The 16,678-nt window shown below is 38.7% G+C and overlaps 1 protein-coding gene across 4 annotated transcripts in view; it reads left to right on the top strand.

Annotated features, from left to right (window-relative positions):
• CDC123 (cell division cycle 123) overlaps positions 1-16,139 on the top strand; it is a 38,437-nt gene extending 22,298 nt beyond the window's left edge. For all 4 annotated transcript variants that reach the window (XM_075143648.1, XM_075143671.1, XM_075143665.1 and 1 more), the window contains 4 exons: positions 3,222-3,250; positions 8,726-8,854; positions 10,621-10,758; positions 11,569-16,139. In XM_075143648.1, coding sequence (XP_074999749.1) covers positions 3,222-3,250; positions 8,726-8,854; positions 10,621-10,758; positions 11,569-11,595 — 323 coding nt within the window. In that variant the 3' untranslated portion in view covers positions 11,596-16,139. The remainder of the gene's footprint in view (positions 1-3,221; positions 3,251-8,725; positions 8,855-10,620; positions 10,759-11,568) is intronic.
• Positions 16,140-16,678: the final 539 nt, after the last annotated feature.

Here is a 16,678-nt window from a genome sequence, read left to right on the forward strand (position 1 = left end):
AGCTTTTCAGAAAAACACAACGAATGAGTGAAAGATCCCTTCAGAAGGCATAATGACTTTTTTTTTTTGAAGGCTTTTTCCCCTTATACTTGTTTTTAATTAAGAAAAATTCTAAACCTGAGAAGTGAGGTAGGAAATGCTTAAAAAAAGGCATTCAGTAGTAAGAAGAATACTTGTTCATAAAGATGTTGCCAGGTGTTTGCTGCTAAATTATTGATGTATTCCTCGAAGAAAGGATTTGTAGGTTTCTTTTCAAAGAGTTATAATAATTTCTCCTAGAATATTGATGCGCAGCAGTTTAGCTTCTGAAACTTTTGAATAAAGGCCACAGTATTTGATATACCTAAGCAGCCCAAGTAAATTGTCTTGTTCTTTAAATGTGGAGTCCTTTGCAAATCTTACTGGAAATAGTTTCCTGACATGGTTTAGTGAGAATTGAATAGTGTTCCATTGTGATGGGTGATCAGGAGTGGTGAAAAATATGATGAAGAAATTTAAATTGGATCTGGCGTGGGCCAAACCTCAGTTTAGTAAAATACATAAACGTAAGAATTGTCTGGCAGTTGTATTGTCTTCTGTAAAGCTTTGAATACTCAACCTTTTAAGTAAGTTTTGAACACGGTTAATTATTTTGCCGAGCCACCAGAGCAGTCAAATAGATCTGTCCTGTCTGACTTGCTGAAAAAGATACCTTCTAATGCCAGTCTACCTTATTTTAAAATTCTTAATAATTTGACTCTGCAGGGTTCCTTTATTTCAGTCCAGAGAAGTTCTCAAGGACCACTCCTTGGAGAAGACTAGTAGTCTGGACATCAGTGTACTAATTTAATAGGTCCATAGCCCTAATGTTTTGAAGTAAGATCAGTCATATAGATCTGACATTCTGATTACTGTCTTTTCATTTTCCTCGGTGCTCCAAAGTAATTTTAGCTGGTATGTAATCGACTGATAGATAAGAATTCAGGGCACTATTTTTGGAAACTGATACCTAGATTTGGGCTCTGAAACTGCTGTATGGTGAACTGAAAGGTCTGAAGTGTCATCTTATGTAAAGAACATAAAACTATGCCATCTGTGTTACCTTCTGGGAAAAGGAGGTTTCAGGATGACCTTCTGGCATGAAGGTTTGTTAACCTTTTGTTCTTAAGCACTAAATGCTGGTGACTTGTCCTTCTGCAGAGAAATGCCCTGCAGAAAATATTTTCTGGGTTTTTTTACCACACTTCATTCATCCCCCAGTTTATCCCTTGATCCACTATCTGGTAGCATATGTATTGTTAACAATAAAAATCTGGGTTTGCTTGTTTGTTTGCTTTTAAAAGGAAAGGTATTATAGCTCTTTTTCCTGACTTCTTGTTTTGTTGGGGATTTTGATGCTGTTTGCTCTGCTTTTTCCAGTTGGTCTGGTAGCATCTCCAGATGGAAGAGTTGAGTCAGAGCAGCTGAAGCATTGCAGAGTCAGAGCAGTAGGATAACAGATGGGTGAATGCTTTATAAATACTTCTAAATGATGTTAGAACCTCCTAAATACCTTTCATAAGAGCCCAGTAAGAAGAGTATTCTGGAGGTATTGATACTTACTGTAGAGTTGAGCCTTGGCTTACCCTCCATTTTGAGCAATTGCTGGTAAAGTTTTACTACAGTCTCACTGGCCCACGACACTCCTGCTCTGAGGTGGTCCCTAAGAAGAGCGAGCAGTTCAGGTTTTCTTGTCTGTTCAGTGTTTGTGAGTGTCCCGAACTAGTCACCGGTGTGCAGTCAGTCTTAACAGGGATGTAAATTCTGCTAAATGCCATTAGCCTCAATGATTGCCATAGGCTTGCTTTAAGCTGAGAGGCGTCATTTTATAATAAAGCTCAGATGCAAGTTTTCCATTAGTGAAGTATGACTAATGAGAATACACGGTACAGGCAACAAGTTCAGTTGAACAGCTGGAGAAGAAACTTAGGGTTGTTGTGCTCCTCTTCACATTGATGACTTAGCCACCGCGGGCTTGTCTTCTCAAGAAAATCATAGCACTTAATCCCAGAATGACATTTTAAATTGACGTAACTGAGCTTGTGCAAAAAGCTGTGTGGATTTTTAGCCTACATGGTCAAAAACAGTTACGTGACTGGCTTTGGTGCTGTTGAGTTGTGGTTTGCCCTTAGCCCAGCCAATTTCGCATGAAATGCTAGATTAAGCTGCTGAGTAGCTGTACATGCATGAACGTGATCAATCAACATCCCTGTTACTGATGGGCAGCTTCCTGAGTAGTCGCTGAGGCTCAAGTGTTCTTCAGTCATATCCTAAGTTTAGTTTTTCCCACATATATTGGGAAATCTCTTAGCTGAAATATTCCCTTCCTTATTAGTGGAGAAAGTGACAATACAGCATTAGTCTGAGGTTTTTCTAAATCTGGCTTTTCTTTTTCTTTCTTTCTGCTTGCTTTCTTTCTTTCTGGTACAAGTTTTGCATGTAGTCATGCCTGAATGCTTACCTGTCGATTTTCCCTAGCTGAATAGAAAGACAAAGATTTGTTTAACCATACAGAGCAGAAGCTAGTAGAAAGATGCATGTACAAAGATTCACGCTTAATTAAGTCAAGGGGAGGGACAACAATGGAGCTACGCAGGGCAGCTTTGCGTCAATCACCGAATAGCAAAGGGTCTGTTTGAAAGCGTTGTTGATAATTGGTAGGTGTGCTATCTCTGCTCTGGGTTACATTAAACATAGCCATTTCGCTGCCACCTCCTCCTCAGCACACCCACTGACCTCTTTGTTCCTACAACCTGTTTGTCTTCTTATCTGCTGAAGCCTTAATCTCCTTCAAGCAGGAACTTTCTCATATTAAATGTTTGCGCAGTGTCTAACGCAGTGGAGTCTTGATCCTTCCTTGAAATTTCTCCGTTCTGCTGTAAACCGAACAGCAGTAATGTCGAAGATAAGCTTCTCTCTGTGCTAAGAGTTTATCAAATGTTCTTCTTTGGGGGGAAAAATCAACAGAAGAAACCAGCATTAAATGGAAAAACCCGGCAGCTGATCTCTCAGTGCATTAACAGTAGTTCTTGAAATGTTTCAACTCCCTCTTGGAAATGAACCTAATTCTGGCTTGCAGTTCTTTAGACATACTGACTTTGCAGAGTGTGCTGTGTACACAAGTATCTATTCAGATTTAGACATCTTCTGTGAAATTATATATCTTTTAAGATTAACATATATTTTATTTTTCTCCTTTTCAGTTGTTTTTGACGTGTACAGAGACAGCAGGGTAAGTGAACAATAGGTTGTATATAATTGCTTATTCTGTGGAAACTCCTCCTGAAATGCTATAGAGATGAAGCAAATAATAGCTTCATCTTCCTAGAAGTAGTCTTGGCAAAAAAAAAAAAAAGGAACTACTTGATGTTATCATTCTGTTCGCCAGGTCTTTTTCTATGTTAGATCCTGTCCGCAGTAGGAGAATAATAGGATTAGGGGTGTAAATATGTCTGTGCTAGTGATGTAATTATTTAGTAAATATCTTCAGAGAAGTAGTCTGTTTTAAAGCACATAACTTTAGCTTCAGCTGCAATTCTGTCAGTTCTATGAATCTACTGAAGACAATTTAGTTTTCATTATGACACGGAGAGTCTTTGCTGAAATAATTTAGAATAGAATAGAATATTTCAATTGGAAGGACCTACAATGATCATCTAGTCCAGCTGCCTGACCAATTTAGGGCTGACCAAAAATTAATGCATGTTAATAAGGGCATTATCCAAATGCCTCTTAAACACTGACAGGCTTGGGGCATTTTCTTTTAAGATAGGTACTTAAACAATGTTATGCAACACTACTAAATTGTTTTAGTGAAGTACTACCTGTTGCTAAGGTTCCCGGTCCTTTTGATGGAAATGTATCTGAACATTCAGCCAGAACGGCTGTGATATTTCAAAAAATAAAGCTGGGGTGGTATTTTGCTCACTAAAAAAAATCCGGGGGATTCTTACAAAAAAACATTCCTTGTGCTTTCCTCCTCCTCCCTCTGTGACGTTTTTCCCTATAGCATCTGAACTCATTGAAACTAATCGTTACTGTTTCTTCAGATTATCCGTGTGAGGTTGGAAAATGGTAACTTGTATTTCATATGTGGAAGTCTAGGGTACGAAGGGATAGTTGTCAAAAGAGTATATGAATGTGGCGTGCCCAATTTGTGACAGGTGGAAGCTGTTTTTTCCTTCTCAAACTGCTCCAGCTCTGATTCTGAGTGCTCGGAACCCAGTGGTCAGAACCCTGAACATCCAGATAGTGACGGAGTGGGGAGAAATGTCCCCCTCTGACCTTCAGGTGCCAATATTAGAGTTAGTCACCTTGACTTCCCTAGTGTCAATGGAGGGAAATAGGTCAGATGAATTGTGCTTGAAAGGCACACATGTATTGTTTTAAAAGCAACCACAACCAAAAATGTGTTATGTAGCCTTAAATCTCAAAACCTGATTTTGGGAATCACAACCTGATTTTGGGAATCACATTAGTGCCTGAGAAGTCAGTCTTTGTTTTAGCTTAAATTTTTTCCAAATCCTTAATCAGAAATGTAAAAAAACCAGCTATATACTTTTGCTATATACATTTATGAGTCTCACTGGTTGACTTGTTTACAGTTACGGGACTGGAGGAGGTCTTTATTTGAGTTGAGTTGGGAGTATTTGTAGTAAGTCCTGATTCAGACTTTGAATGTTGCTAAAGTGTTTTGTAATTGTGTAGTAGTAAATCATGCCATAGTTTGCAAAACAGAAACTAAACAGGAATGTGTGTCATGTGGAAAACAACTACTGTTACTCAGCACAACTTTTAACGTAGGTACCTAAAATCGGGCTGCGGGCTAAAAACAGCCATGCTGAATGGTAATGAAAATTACCTGCCCAGGCTCAGGTCGGCAGACTTGAGGATGCTGTCAGGTCATTGAACCAGGTTCTGCCGTTGGGTACTCTGCCTCCGAGCTGAGGCGTGAAGACAAATTAGGTAAGTAGAAGGTTTCAGCCTGTGTGATCTCAAAGGAGCAGTGTTTCTTCATCTGTCAAGATAAAATATATCTGTTTGTAGATATCTCTTGGTGCCTTCTACCCTCAGGTCTTGTAAACTGCCAGATAGCCCTTTGTGTGTCAGATCCTCCTCCTTTCACACATACTTTTGTGGTTTGCAACTGTATTATTCATCGCTCCCTTTGTATGTGAGTTATAGGCAGCAAAAGAATACTGAGTGTTGCGGAGTGTGATTAATTTCCAGAGCCTGTGCTCCTCATCAGGCTGGTTGCACGGCAACCTCACCTACAGAATGAGAGAAATGTCCAGTGTCTGCTTATTTTAAACTCTTTTCAACTCTAAATATTTGGCTTGGAGAAGCTTGTTCTTTGATATGGTTGTGAATGAGAGCAACCCCCTCCCCACGCTTGCTTTAGTTACTTGAGAGACTGTACGGAGTAGGCTGCCGCAGGTCCTGCTCGTTGAGGTGGAGGGTGGCATAGAAGCAGCGGTGGCCTGGTTGAGAACAAGCTTTTATGTGTCTGCCTTTCCTGTTACACTCTCTTCACCGAGCTCATCTGAGCTAGCGCCTGACTTTGCAGACAAGTCATCTTTTAAGGAAGAAATGCTGCCATACAGTCTTCCAAGCTGGATCATGTGGAGACCTAGTCCTGAAGAAGTTATGTTGCAGGACTGGTAGCCTGTTTTCATTTGGATCTACTTCTTTTTTTGTTGTTGTTGCTAGCAGTTCACAATCGTTGTGCAACAGCTGACAAGCCTGAGAATCAGCTCTGCTGTTGCTCTGTGTGTATCTCCCAGGTGTTAACAACTTGTAACCATGTTCAAGACGAGTCACTGTGGTAAGGCAAAGAAATGCAGTGAGCGGCTCCAGACCAGTGCTAGCTCACAGCTGCTCTTGTTAACATGCAAACTAGTGCTTGTGTCTCTGCCTTGTGAGCATTGTCACTGTGCATGAAGGTGCAGCTGGAGTTAGGGAGATGTAACAGTTCAGTTCGCATTTTATCTGTCTTTTAACTTCCTTTAAACAGCCTTTGTCATAGGCACTTCCTTTCAGCAGCATACTGCTTAATGCTTTAGTAAAACAAAGCATGAAGCTGACATGATATGTTAAATCTATTGGTTCCTGTTTTAGGATGAGAAAAAAATCTTATATAATAAAGGTTGCGGTTTTTTTCCCCTCCAGATACGCACAACTTTGCTTTCCTGGCTTGTGCATTTCTGTGCTCTCATATGACAAAGATTACTAATACCAGAAGATGGCAGATAAATAGCTTTACTACTGCTGTTTAGATACACAGTGCAACTCATCTGAAACTACATTTAAATCATGACATTGCGTGTAAGACTTGAAAGAGCACGTAATCTTAAGAAAAGACAGTTTGGTTACTGACCCAGAGTTATATACACTCCCTTTAATGAGCTCTGAAAAGGGATATTTAGTTTGTTTTGCCACTTCTCATCAATTTGCCGCTACCAAAGCTCAGTGCAGATTTAAGACCATCTCAAGGAAACAGTTGGTGTTGTAGATGGTGTACTGCTGTCTGCAGGGGGGGAGAAATACTGCTGGGTGCTGACAAAAAATGGGTGTTGCTTTCAGTAGTCTCAAAACCAATTTTCATTTTTTTGCAGGGTACATTTCTTCTCTAGAGAAATGGTCTTGAGTTCCTATGAAAAAGCTGAGTTTCATGTATTTGGGGTGAGGAGGAGTCTCTGAAAACCTTTCATAGGGAAGTCCTTTATTAAGTATAAACATTTCTGATGCAAGGAAAGATTCTCTGAATTGCTGAACGAACTTTGCCAGCCATTGCTTCTGTCTGTGCTTAAATTGGTTCATTAGCTGCCTTGGAGCTAACAAGATGTCCCCATTAGCAAAAGTAAAACATCACTTATAATGAGAATTTGTGACTGCCTTTTGAAGAGGAACAGAGATGGAAAATGATAGCAGAGGTTGCCCCTGTTCGCTCTCTGCACCGACGGTGTCAATATGAGTGCAGAGGTGTTACAACTTAGCCACGCAGATTTGTGCTTCTTCGCCCTTCCGAAACAAGTAAGAAACCACTCAGGTCTGTGTCCCTGCAACTCGCAGTTTCTTTTGTAGCCTGGTTTTAGTACTGCTGTTGCGGTGCCTTGGCTTCTTAAAATTTGCTCTGCGAGAGCTTTACCCCGTGGATCTGCCCTGTGAAAGCCTGCGTGCAACCACACACTCACCAGTTGGGGCGCTGGCTCAGTTCCAGTTTACAAGTAATGTCACTGGTTTCTTCTGTGCTGGGACTCCCCCCACCTGCATGAGTAACTCGCTATGGGTGATAACAGATCAGCCAGAGCATTTCTGTTCTCCGTTGTATGGTTTTCCATGCGTTTCCTATTCTGTAGTGTGTTAGTGCCTGTGGGGGTGGCTTAGGTAGTGTGGGTGGGAGAGGAAGTCTCCACGTTACTGTGACTGAAGGCTTCAAAAACATCTTTGTAAGTTAGAAACCAGATGGCTGTGGTGTAAATCATTGAAGATATTTGCTGTTTGTATCAAGATAGGGAAGATCTTTTAAAGAAAGAAGATCCTTCAGGAATGAGGGGAAGAAAGAGAAAGCAAAATAAGTTTTTAGTAGCTACACAGTCTTCAGGTTTGGTTTCCAATTCCAGTTGATCTTTAATAAACACAGTAAAACCCTTCAGTCCTGCTTATGTTACAGCAACCTTTTTCTTTCCGTATTTGATAGATCTGATTTCTTCCAGATGTAATACTTGTTTTTCAAATTCTTACTAGCAGTTGTAGTTATATTTCATTATAATTTATTATAATGTTTTGTTTTATTAGAATAGATGACACTTTCTTGGGTAAGAAAAGATGGCCCTATGCTGGGGGTTGTATCTTGAGATGACTCAAGGAACGCAACCTATTTCTTGCTCCCCTGCAGACGTCTCTGTTGCCATTAATATGTCATGTTAGTCTCTCTGCTTTCATTTTTCAGCTGTAAAACAGGCATGCTGTTGTGCATACTACCAGAACTGTTTGGAACACAAATGTATTAAAGATGAGGCAGGAGAAACTAGTCTGGACTACTAGTAATGGCTATATTAAAAATGCCTTTAAGTTATTCTTTACTTGTTGTCTATATCTGTGCAGCACTTTTCAGCTTTCATGATCTCCACTAGCATTTTGCAGACCCCACTCTGTATTTTTAGAGTCCCTTCTGAGACCAAGAACAGCAATTCTTCAGACTGCTGAATGTACAGCAGTGCTGAGGTGGCTTTTGATGGAAAGCAAAATCTCTGTTTGGGTGGGAGTTGTTTTAGTTTTTTGGGGGGTTGTGGGTTTTTTGGTTTTTTGTTTGTTTTTTTGTTGTTTTTTTTTTCCCATTCCTTGTTCATGCTGTCTGAGAATCTTGGAGGACCATGGGGATTAGGCAGAACTTCTGTGGTCTCATCTGAAAGCACCTTGCATTGAACTGAATTCAGTTTATTTGAGCTCTATCTGATCTTCTGTTTTAAAAAAATAAATAAAATAAATTAGTAAGTCGTAGCTTGCCGTGTTTTAAAACTGTGTCTAATGTAAAGGATGTTAGAATATTTTAAGTGCTTAAAACCAGGTGATTTCAATTTTGACATCTTTTTATCTAAAGGCCAAGCATACTACAGTAATATATGTGTATTCTGATTTTTTTTTTTCTTTTTTTTCTTGTTTTAATTCTGTGGCTTGTTTTAATTCTTCTGTTGTTCCATTGCAGGGTAAGATTTGGTTAATAGATTTTAACCCATTCGGTGAAGTAACAGATTCCCTGCTGTTTACATGGGAAGAACTGACCTCTGGGAAAAACTTGAAAGGAGACGAGGGTGAAGGGGAAGCAACAGAACAGGTACAGCCCTGCCGTGAGGGAGGCTGGCTAACAAATCCAACAGGCATTATGGCCTTTTTTTTTTCTTTCTTTCTTTGTTATAATCAAATTGAAGTAAATGGGTGTCCTTAACTCATGAAACGCAAACTCCTTGTAAGTAGAATCTACCTTATTAGACAGTAGTTAATCTCAAGAAGTATCACATGCTAGTTTTAGATGCCTGCAAGGGAATTTTTAGTTCAAACAGTACAAGCCCATATTGCAGCTTTGACCACATTGCGAAGAAGATGCCCTGAAACTTGCTTTTATGCAGTTTTGATGCGCTCTTTTCAATTTCTCTTAAAATCTGTTACTTTTCTATTTAATCACTTAAAGTTCTGCTTTGTTCCTGATATCTGTCATACAGTTTCCCAGAGCTCCAGATTTATGCTTGGGGGGAGGCAAAAAGAAGATTAACTTCTGTCTCTTCCTCATATCGAATACCCTCAGGGAAGCCTTGTCCTCTGGTTGAACTCCCTGGACTTGCAGAGCAGGGCTTTTCTATCCCTCTTCCAAGCTGCATTGCCTCCGTAAAAACAAATAACTTCCCGTTAATACAGAGAAGGAGGAATAGTCTTCATTTATTTGTACTCCAGCTTTTTTCTCACTGCATGCTTGAGACCGAGTCCTCACATCTTAACGAGTCCTTGGACAGCTGGATAGAAGATAGAAAGTAGCATGTTACTTCATCTTGGAAAACACTTGGTAGTTGTCTGAGGAGAGATGGCTAGTCGGATAGCGTGGGCTTTTCTTTATTTTCTACCTGTTAAACTGCGTTAGAGGTAACTGAAATGTCTCCATTTTCATAACACATTGAAAGGGAAATACACCACTCCGCAGGCTATCGTTCACGCCATTTTCTCTTAGTCTCACTGTGTGGCTATTGCTGTATGAAAACCCATTCAATGAACCTTCCTGCTAAAAGCTGTCTCCTTTGTTAAAACACACTCCCAATTCTTGAGCTGTCCGTGGGACACCTGAATTTTGTTTTGAGGATTTCTTTTTCTCAGTGCCAGACGCTTTACAAGGTTTTCTCTGGTGTAAGCCTGGATGAAAAGTAGAATGGTTTGTCTTCATGCTTCAGCTTACATCCGATCACAGAATCTGGTGTGGAGTTATTGAATTCTGTCTTTAAAATGAAGCTGCTTATTGCCATACAGTGGACAATTATATTGCATGTCAATGTGTTGAACTGAAAATTATATCAAGTTATCCAAAACCTGTTGCTACAATTGAGTGTTTAGAGATACTTTCGGATATTTTATAGAGATTTTTTTTTCCTTCAGTAAGTAAATTGGTTGGAAAGCTTAGATCATAATTTCAGTAAGATTATATTTGCAAACATGAGTTTACACAAGGAACTGTGAAGACAAGTTTAGGGATTCTACATATTTATCCACATATTTATGTAGATACTATTGCCCAAAGTTCCTGATAGCTCCGTTATTACAGCACTGTTATAAGCGTATGTATATTAAATGCATTAATAATTGATACAGTGTAGAAACTTTAAAGTGAGGGAATGAATGCCTTTATTTGACTGTTACTATCATTTTAACTTTTGCTCTTAAGCGGGCAGAGTTTTTTAATAAGAAAACTACAATTTTTAGAAAGCGCAAGTTTAGTTGAATGAATGCCAAATATACTCATTGGCAAAGTGACTCAACAATTTCACGGAGGAGTTCAAGAAACATTGCTACCTTTATTGACATACACTGCTCTTGTCTTATCCCATATCTTTTCCAAAGGACTATCCAGTTTTCCGTTGTACCAACAGTAATGTTACTGTCCAGCCTAGTCCATACCTGAGTTACCGACTGCCGAAAGATTTTGTGGACCTTTCTACAGGAGAGGATGTTCACAAATTAATTGACTTTCTTAAACTGGTAAGAAGTAGTGAAAAAAATTTCTGACTTTCCGTCTTTGTGAAATGGCAACATCAAAGTGCCTGGAATTGTGCATTTGTAATTAACATAGGTTACATAATTACAGAGAAAGTAATGTATGAAGCCATCATACAATGTATTGTTGGGTTGATTTATTTTTTTAAAGTGATGAAGAGCAAGCTTTCATATTGATCTCATGTCAGTTAATTAATTTTATCTTTACAGGAAGCAATGAATATAGTTTCACAAATCTTACTGAAGGACCTAGCTCTTTTCTTTCTTATTTAAATGTAAATATAAATGTAGTATAAATGGAAATGTATTTTTTGAATGGCTGAAGCTAATGCTTTTAAGAACTTCTGTAAAAGTTAGAAGATAAGTACGTTAGGAAAAAACCTTAAACACTTGTTCCTTTTTCAATACAATTTCTTTGTTCCTTTGATGAACAGTGACATGAAAACATGACATCTTTGTAAGCTAGGGAAGGGAGGGCAGGTTGCCTTCATCTTGACCACTGCCTTCTGCCACAACCATCATGTTTTCTGGTTCTTGTATATTCTGTTGGTTAACTTATGGGCAAATCTTGTTCTTTACTGGAGATAAAATCCTGTAGTTTGGGATGGGGGAGAGGGATGATATTGCTCTGTTCCATTTGCTGGAAACATTATCTCTCACCATTCAAAAAATGGCTTAGAAATGCAGTCATTGTCTAATATCCAATGTATCTGGAAACACTTGTCATGATTTATTAGTGCTCTTACTTCAGATAACTGTGTCCTAACATTATGAACTCTCCTGTTCCGTTGACAGAAAAGAAATCAGCAAGAAGATGACTGAGGTATCAAGAAGCATTACATTGAATTACAAGCAAGAAATGTGGCAAAAGCTATATTTAGCGTAACTATTAAGCTATCGATTTAAAGAAAACCTGCTTTTTATAGTCAATGAAAGAACATCCTCTGTGTCTGTTGGTTTATATGAAAGTGTAGAAAAGCTTTTTCAGGGAAACATGAAAGGTCAGGTGAGTTCTCACTGGATTCCAGGTTAAATGCAATTATACCAATGGTCCAAGCAAGCAACAATCTGAGTGCAACTGAACGACTGCTTTCCCATCCCATAATGTGAAGATTGATGCCATTGAAGTGTGCCATCGGACTCTTCAGTGATAAATATGACAACATTTAATGCTTGTGCAGTTAAAACATCAAGCATTCTCTGAATTTAGGCACAGTCTTGCGTAAAATATAGTATAGTCACAAGGAAAGAAAGGAATACTTTTTTCTGTAGTAACCTTTTAAAATTGTATATTGACTTTGTTTTGGAAGCACTTCTCATACTTCTCATCCTTCTGTTATGTTAAAAAAGAAAAGAAAAAAAAGTGGAGAAGGGATTTTTTTTTATTATTTGTTGTGAGGGCTAATACTTCATTTCAGAGAACAGCTATAGCTATAGTAGACTACTTAAGGTTTGAAAATTTTGCATTTCAGGAATTTGAAATTCTGAATGCATTTCAAGTAAAGTAGTATTTTCACAGTAGCTAAAGCTATGAAATTCGTTAAACTTCACCAAATTTCATTTCATTTTCATAGTAAAGCTTTCTTGAAACTTATTTTTTAACATGATTACATACTAGACATCGTCTGTGGCTTTAGTATAAATAGTTAAACAAAACATCAACCTGTAATTTTATATGTGGACTCAGTCTTGTTTCTTTTGTATCACATCTCTGAGTTTCTTAAGAAAATGATTACTCTTTTAGCTCTTAAAATTCTGTATTCATTTGGTACTTCTTCATGGTTTTTGTATAAAAGGAAGCTTGGCTAAATTTGGGGAAACAGAAGCTCTTGTTACTGATTGCTGTTATTTGGGAGGTAGGAGAGAGGCAGTTTCAGACGAAGAACTAACTGACTTTTGGATGTAGGTGTTTGCATGACATCAGTAATTTATTAACAGTGTGCACAATTCCTGTTGAAACGAAAGGACATTTGGAGGTGCTCATAGCCCCTGGAAATTGGTTCCTATTTCGAACCAGTTATGTGATACTTTGTGTGTACATGAAGCTGTTCATGTTTCTTTGCCTTGCTTTTGCTGTCAAATTGATACGGTGCTCGGTTACAGTCTGTTCTTAGATGTTAAATTGTTACTTGCTGTCTTTATTTAGCTTCAGTTTTGAATGAATACTTGCTCTGGTTAAAGATTATGCAGATTAAGAATCCAGTTCTACCAAATACATTGATGAAACATCACAGATTAGAGCTCCTGGAGTCTGAAAGTACAGGATCTGCCCTACCTTGAAGCGATGGAATCTCCTTCTCAATAGCTTTTTGTACACAAATTAGGTGATCATTAACTCAGGGCGGGACTATACCTAATCCTGCTGTGCTGCAGGACTTTGGATGCGTTTTTCTCATCCCTCCTTATCAGAGGGATTATTTGAGTATAAATGTGTCTAAATCAGGTAGGAACTTCAAAACATAAAAAATCAAGAGAGCTTTCCTTTTTCTTTTGAAGTTTCTAGCCATAACTTAAACTATTGTGATGATCTAACCACACTTCCTTTACACAGATAACGCCCTAGAATTTCCAACAGATTCATAAATGCTTCTGAACTACAGAGTATTGTCTTCAAAAATTCTTGGTTTAAAGCTGTAAGATAGTTTCCTGCATCTTTTTTGTGGGCTCCACTAATTAATTTACCATTATCACAGCTTTCTGTGCTGGATATTCACCAGAACATATATGGTGTTGGGACCAGTTTGATGGGACCTGTGCACTCTAGAGCGTCCCTTTAGGTGAGTAGGCTGGAGCGGTAGCCTTTTAACAGTCCTTTACTTCTTGACTTTATTATTTATCCTGAAAACGGCATCCCCGTGCAGAGCTCTTACGTTTGCTGGCAGCTTTCATACATTTGCAAGAACTGCAATGTGGGTGCTCTGCATTTTTAGTTCAGCTCTTCTAGGACAAATCGCAGTGGAATCGGACTCTGGCCCAGCACCTGGCTCCCTAAACGGCTTTGCTTGTTGCTAGCCTGTGCTGCTCCTCTAGTTAAAGGACTACCATAATAACATGCTGTGCTCCTCCTGTCTCCTACCCGGTGCCCTCTGGCACCGCTTACCCCTCCCTCCCTCATCAGTTTCAACAGCTGTTTAACATGCTCAAAAACTTCTCTTTATAGTCATGTGCTAGTGGTAAGTGAATTCAAAGTTTGTTTTTCTCGCCTATGATTTGCTAACAGATGACCAATCTGAATTAATGGACTGCTCAGCCAAGCTATCAAATATTGATAACTAACTTTATTTCATAGTTGCAGAAACTTGTGCCACTTCCTCTGGGCTTAGTCTTAATGAAAACCATAAAAGGTAGCAGAGCAAAAATAGTAGTCACATGTTCAGGTCCTGATACAGAAAGAGTCCCCACTATAAAAATCTGTTCTACATAGTAAGATTCCCCAAAATATCATATCCTTACAATTTAAATATGTACTTTATATTTACTTTGCTTCTTTCTCCAACTTCAGGTAACCAGATGTTGAATTTTTTTTGCCTGCTAGATTAAAGATTCGTCTTCTAAAAGAATTTTCATCCCATATGACCTTTTGATCTGTGAGGAGAATTAACAAACATATTCCTTTTGGGGAGGTGAGGAAGCCAATGTTGGTACGTTAAAAATGCTTCAGATCAGTTTTAAACTGAATAGTGTAGGACATTTTAATTCTATTTTGGGACATCATAAAAGCAGTTTCTGCTTCTAGCCATCATACAGAAATTGGAAAATACAAAATTCCAATTGTTCGGGCCCTTGTTCATGTGATTCAATGATATGATAACCATTTGCTGAGTAAGGACTAACGGTACGCTATATATTCTTAGTTATATGCTTAAAACATTATATAAAGATAATTGTCATCTCACCTAGATAACAAACATGAGAAATTTTAGAGTGAGGTAGCATGCGATTGTTTTATACAGATGCTTGCCAAACTGCATCCCTTAAGAAGTCTGTCTGTGTCTAACGGCTCGAGTGTAGCGAGTCTCAGTTCTTGGACTGCAGCTCTGCCGGGAGCGCCAAAGAAAAGTCTTCATTGTTTCACAGCCAATGCTTGCGATATTTAATCTCCCAGATGGATAGTGGGGATCAGGATTCCAGTAACCCCATAAGTAGCAGTTATTAACATGTACTGGCTTAGTTCAGGATTTGGAATAATGCTCCTTTATTTCTGGGCTGCAGACTGTCCGTTCTGTTTGTACTCCTTTGACTCTTCTTTTTCCAGTGTTGTCCTCATCTTTGCTAACCCACCAATCTGATATTTGGGTGAACGTTAAGATTAAAATAAGCAGCAACATGGGTAATACTGATCTGAATTTTAAAACCTCTCTCTGTCCACTTTTTCCCTCCCTCTTAGAGATTTTTTTGAGTGGTGCTCTATAATATCTGAAAAAAAACCTAAAAGGAGGGGAATAATAGCCAGCTCGGAGTCACAGTAAAATGAATGCCACTTGTTGGATTCTAGTCACAGTGTATGGCTTGTAAAAATCCCAACTGAATAGAAATGTCATGTATCTCATTCTTATGCACTCTCCTGTTGCTGATGTCCAGGATGCAGTGCTGGCCAGAAAAAAGGTACTCGGTGAGATGCAGTTCAGATGCCCATTTAAGCAATATAGAATATTACACTAAACTGTCATGGTTTCAGGCTTTCAGGAGAGTGTTGCCAGATTAAAAGATTCCAAAACAGATCTGTGGTAGCATGGAGATGGGAAATAGCATGGCACAAACCTGTGTAGAAATACTTCTGGTACCTTTGTGCACGACTGAGTTAGTTTAGCTTTCACAAACTGTCCCAAATCCGAAGTGTCAAATAGCTGGAGAAGACCACAGGGTATCTGTCAATGGGTATAAATAGACAAATCAGCTTGGCAACTGGTAAATAATTTCAATCTTGGAGGCCAAGGTTATACAATTCAGGTTGTGTTTGGATAGCAAGTCTGTCAATTCAAGAAATAATACTATAAACTAAAATACATATCTTTGGCTAAGAGAAGATGGACCTTAACGTGTAATACAGAAACAGACCATAGTGCTTTTGATTCATGATGGATACTTGGTAATGCTGATATTCAGAGGCTTAATAAATCTGTCTTAACAAAAGTTTGCCTGGATGTTGAATTAACAGTGTCTTTATTTCTGTTTGAATTTGATGACCTCTCTAAAGAGAAAGTCTCCAACTTGTGGTCATCTTGAAATTATATAGAATTAAAATAAGACTTGTTGCCATAACAGGGGTATTTTGTGCAGACCTGAAGCTTTCTCAAAGGTACAGAGTTCTTAAACAGTAATGTGTGTTTATAGATTTTTATAGTAATAAAGACACAGACACTGCACTAAGAGTGGGGTTTTTTTTTGGGGGGGGGGGGGGAACCTGCTGTGTTTCCGTGTGCGAACTATTGTAGTGTTTTGACTGCTCTAAGGTCCTCTTAATAACTGACCAGGCTTCTTCCAATGATGTGTTTTGGCAGGTTGTAGACAAAGGTTGGTTGGCTGGTTGGTCAAAAATGCTGGCTTCTCAGAGCCTTTCTCCATGGAAGTGTGCTAGTTACAAATAAACTTTCAGGAGAGATCTGTGACTCCTGAACAGCATTTCTAGCCAAGAGAAAGAAAACAATCAGTGCTTGTTATTTCTAGTCTTTTGGGCTCAAATCCAGGTGGTGGATGGGCTTGAAATTTTGGTTTCTGTCTTAGTTTATGCTATGAAACTGTATGTCCTGAGTGACTGTTGCACTTCATTGATGTAAATTAATTATTCATTGGAGCTGGGACTGTAAGAGGCAGGAGAGAGAATGAAGCAACACGTTAAGCTAAAACATCTGTACACCGGTATGAGGAATACACAGGAGGAACTCGATGTCAGTATATGTCAAAA

The sequence above is a fragment of the Calonectris borealis genome, chromosome 1, assembly GCF_964195595.1.
Source record: "Calonectris borealis chromosome 1, bCalBor7.hap1.2, whole genome shotgun sequence".
Classification (NCBI taxonomy): Eukaryota; Metazoa; Chordata; class Aves; order Procellariiformes; family Procellariidae; genus Calonectris; species Calonectris borealis.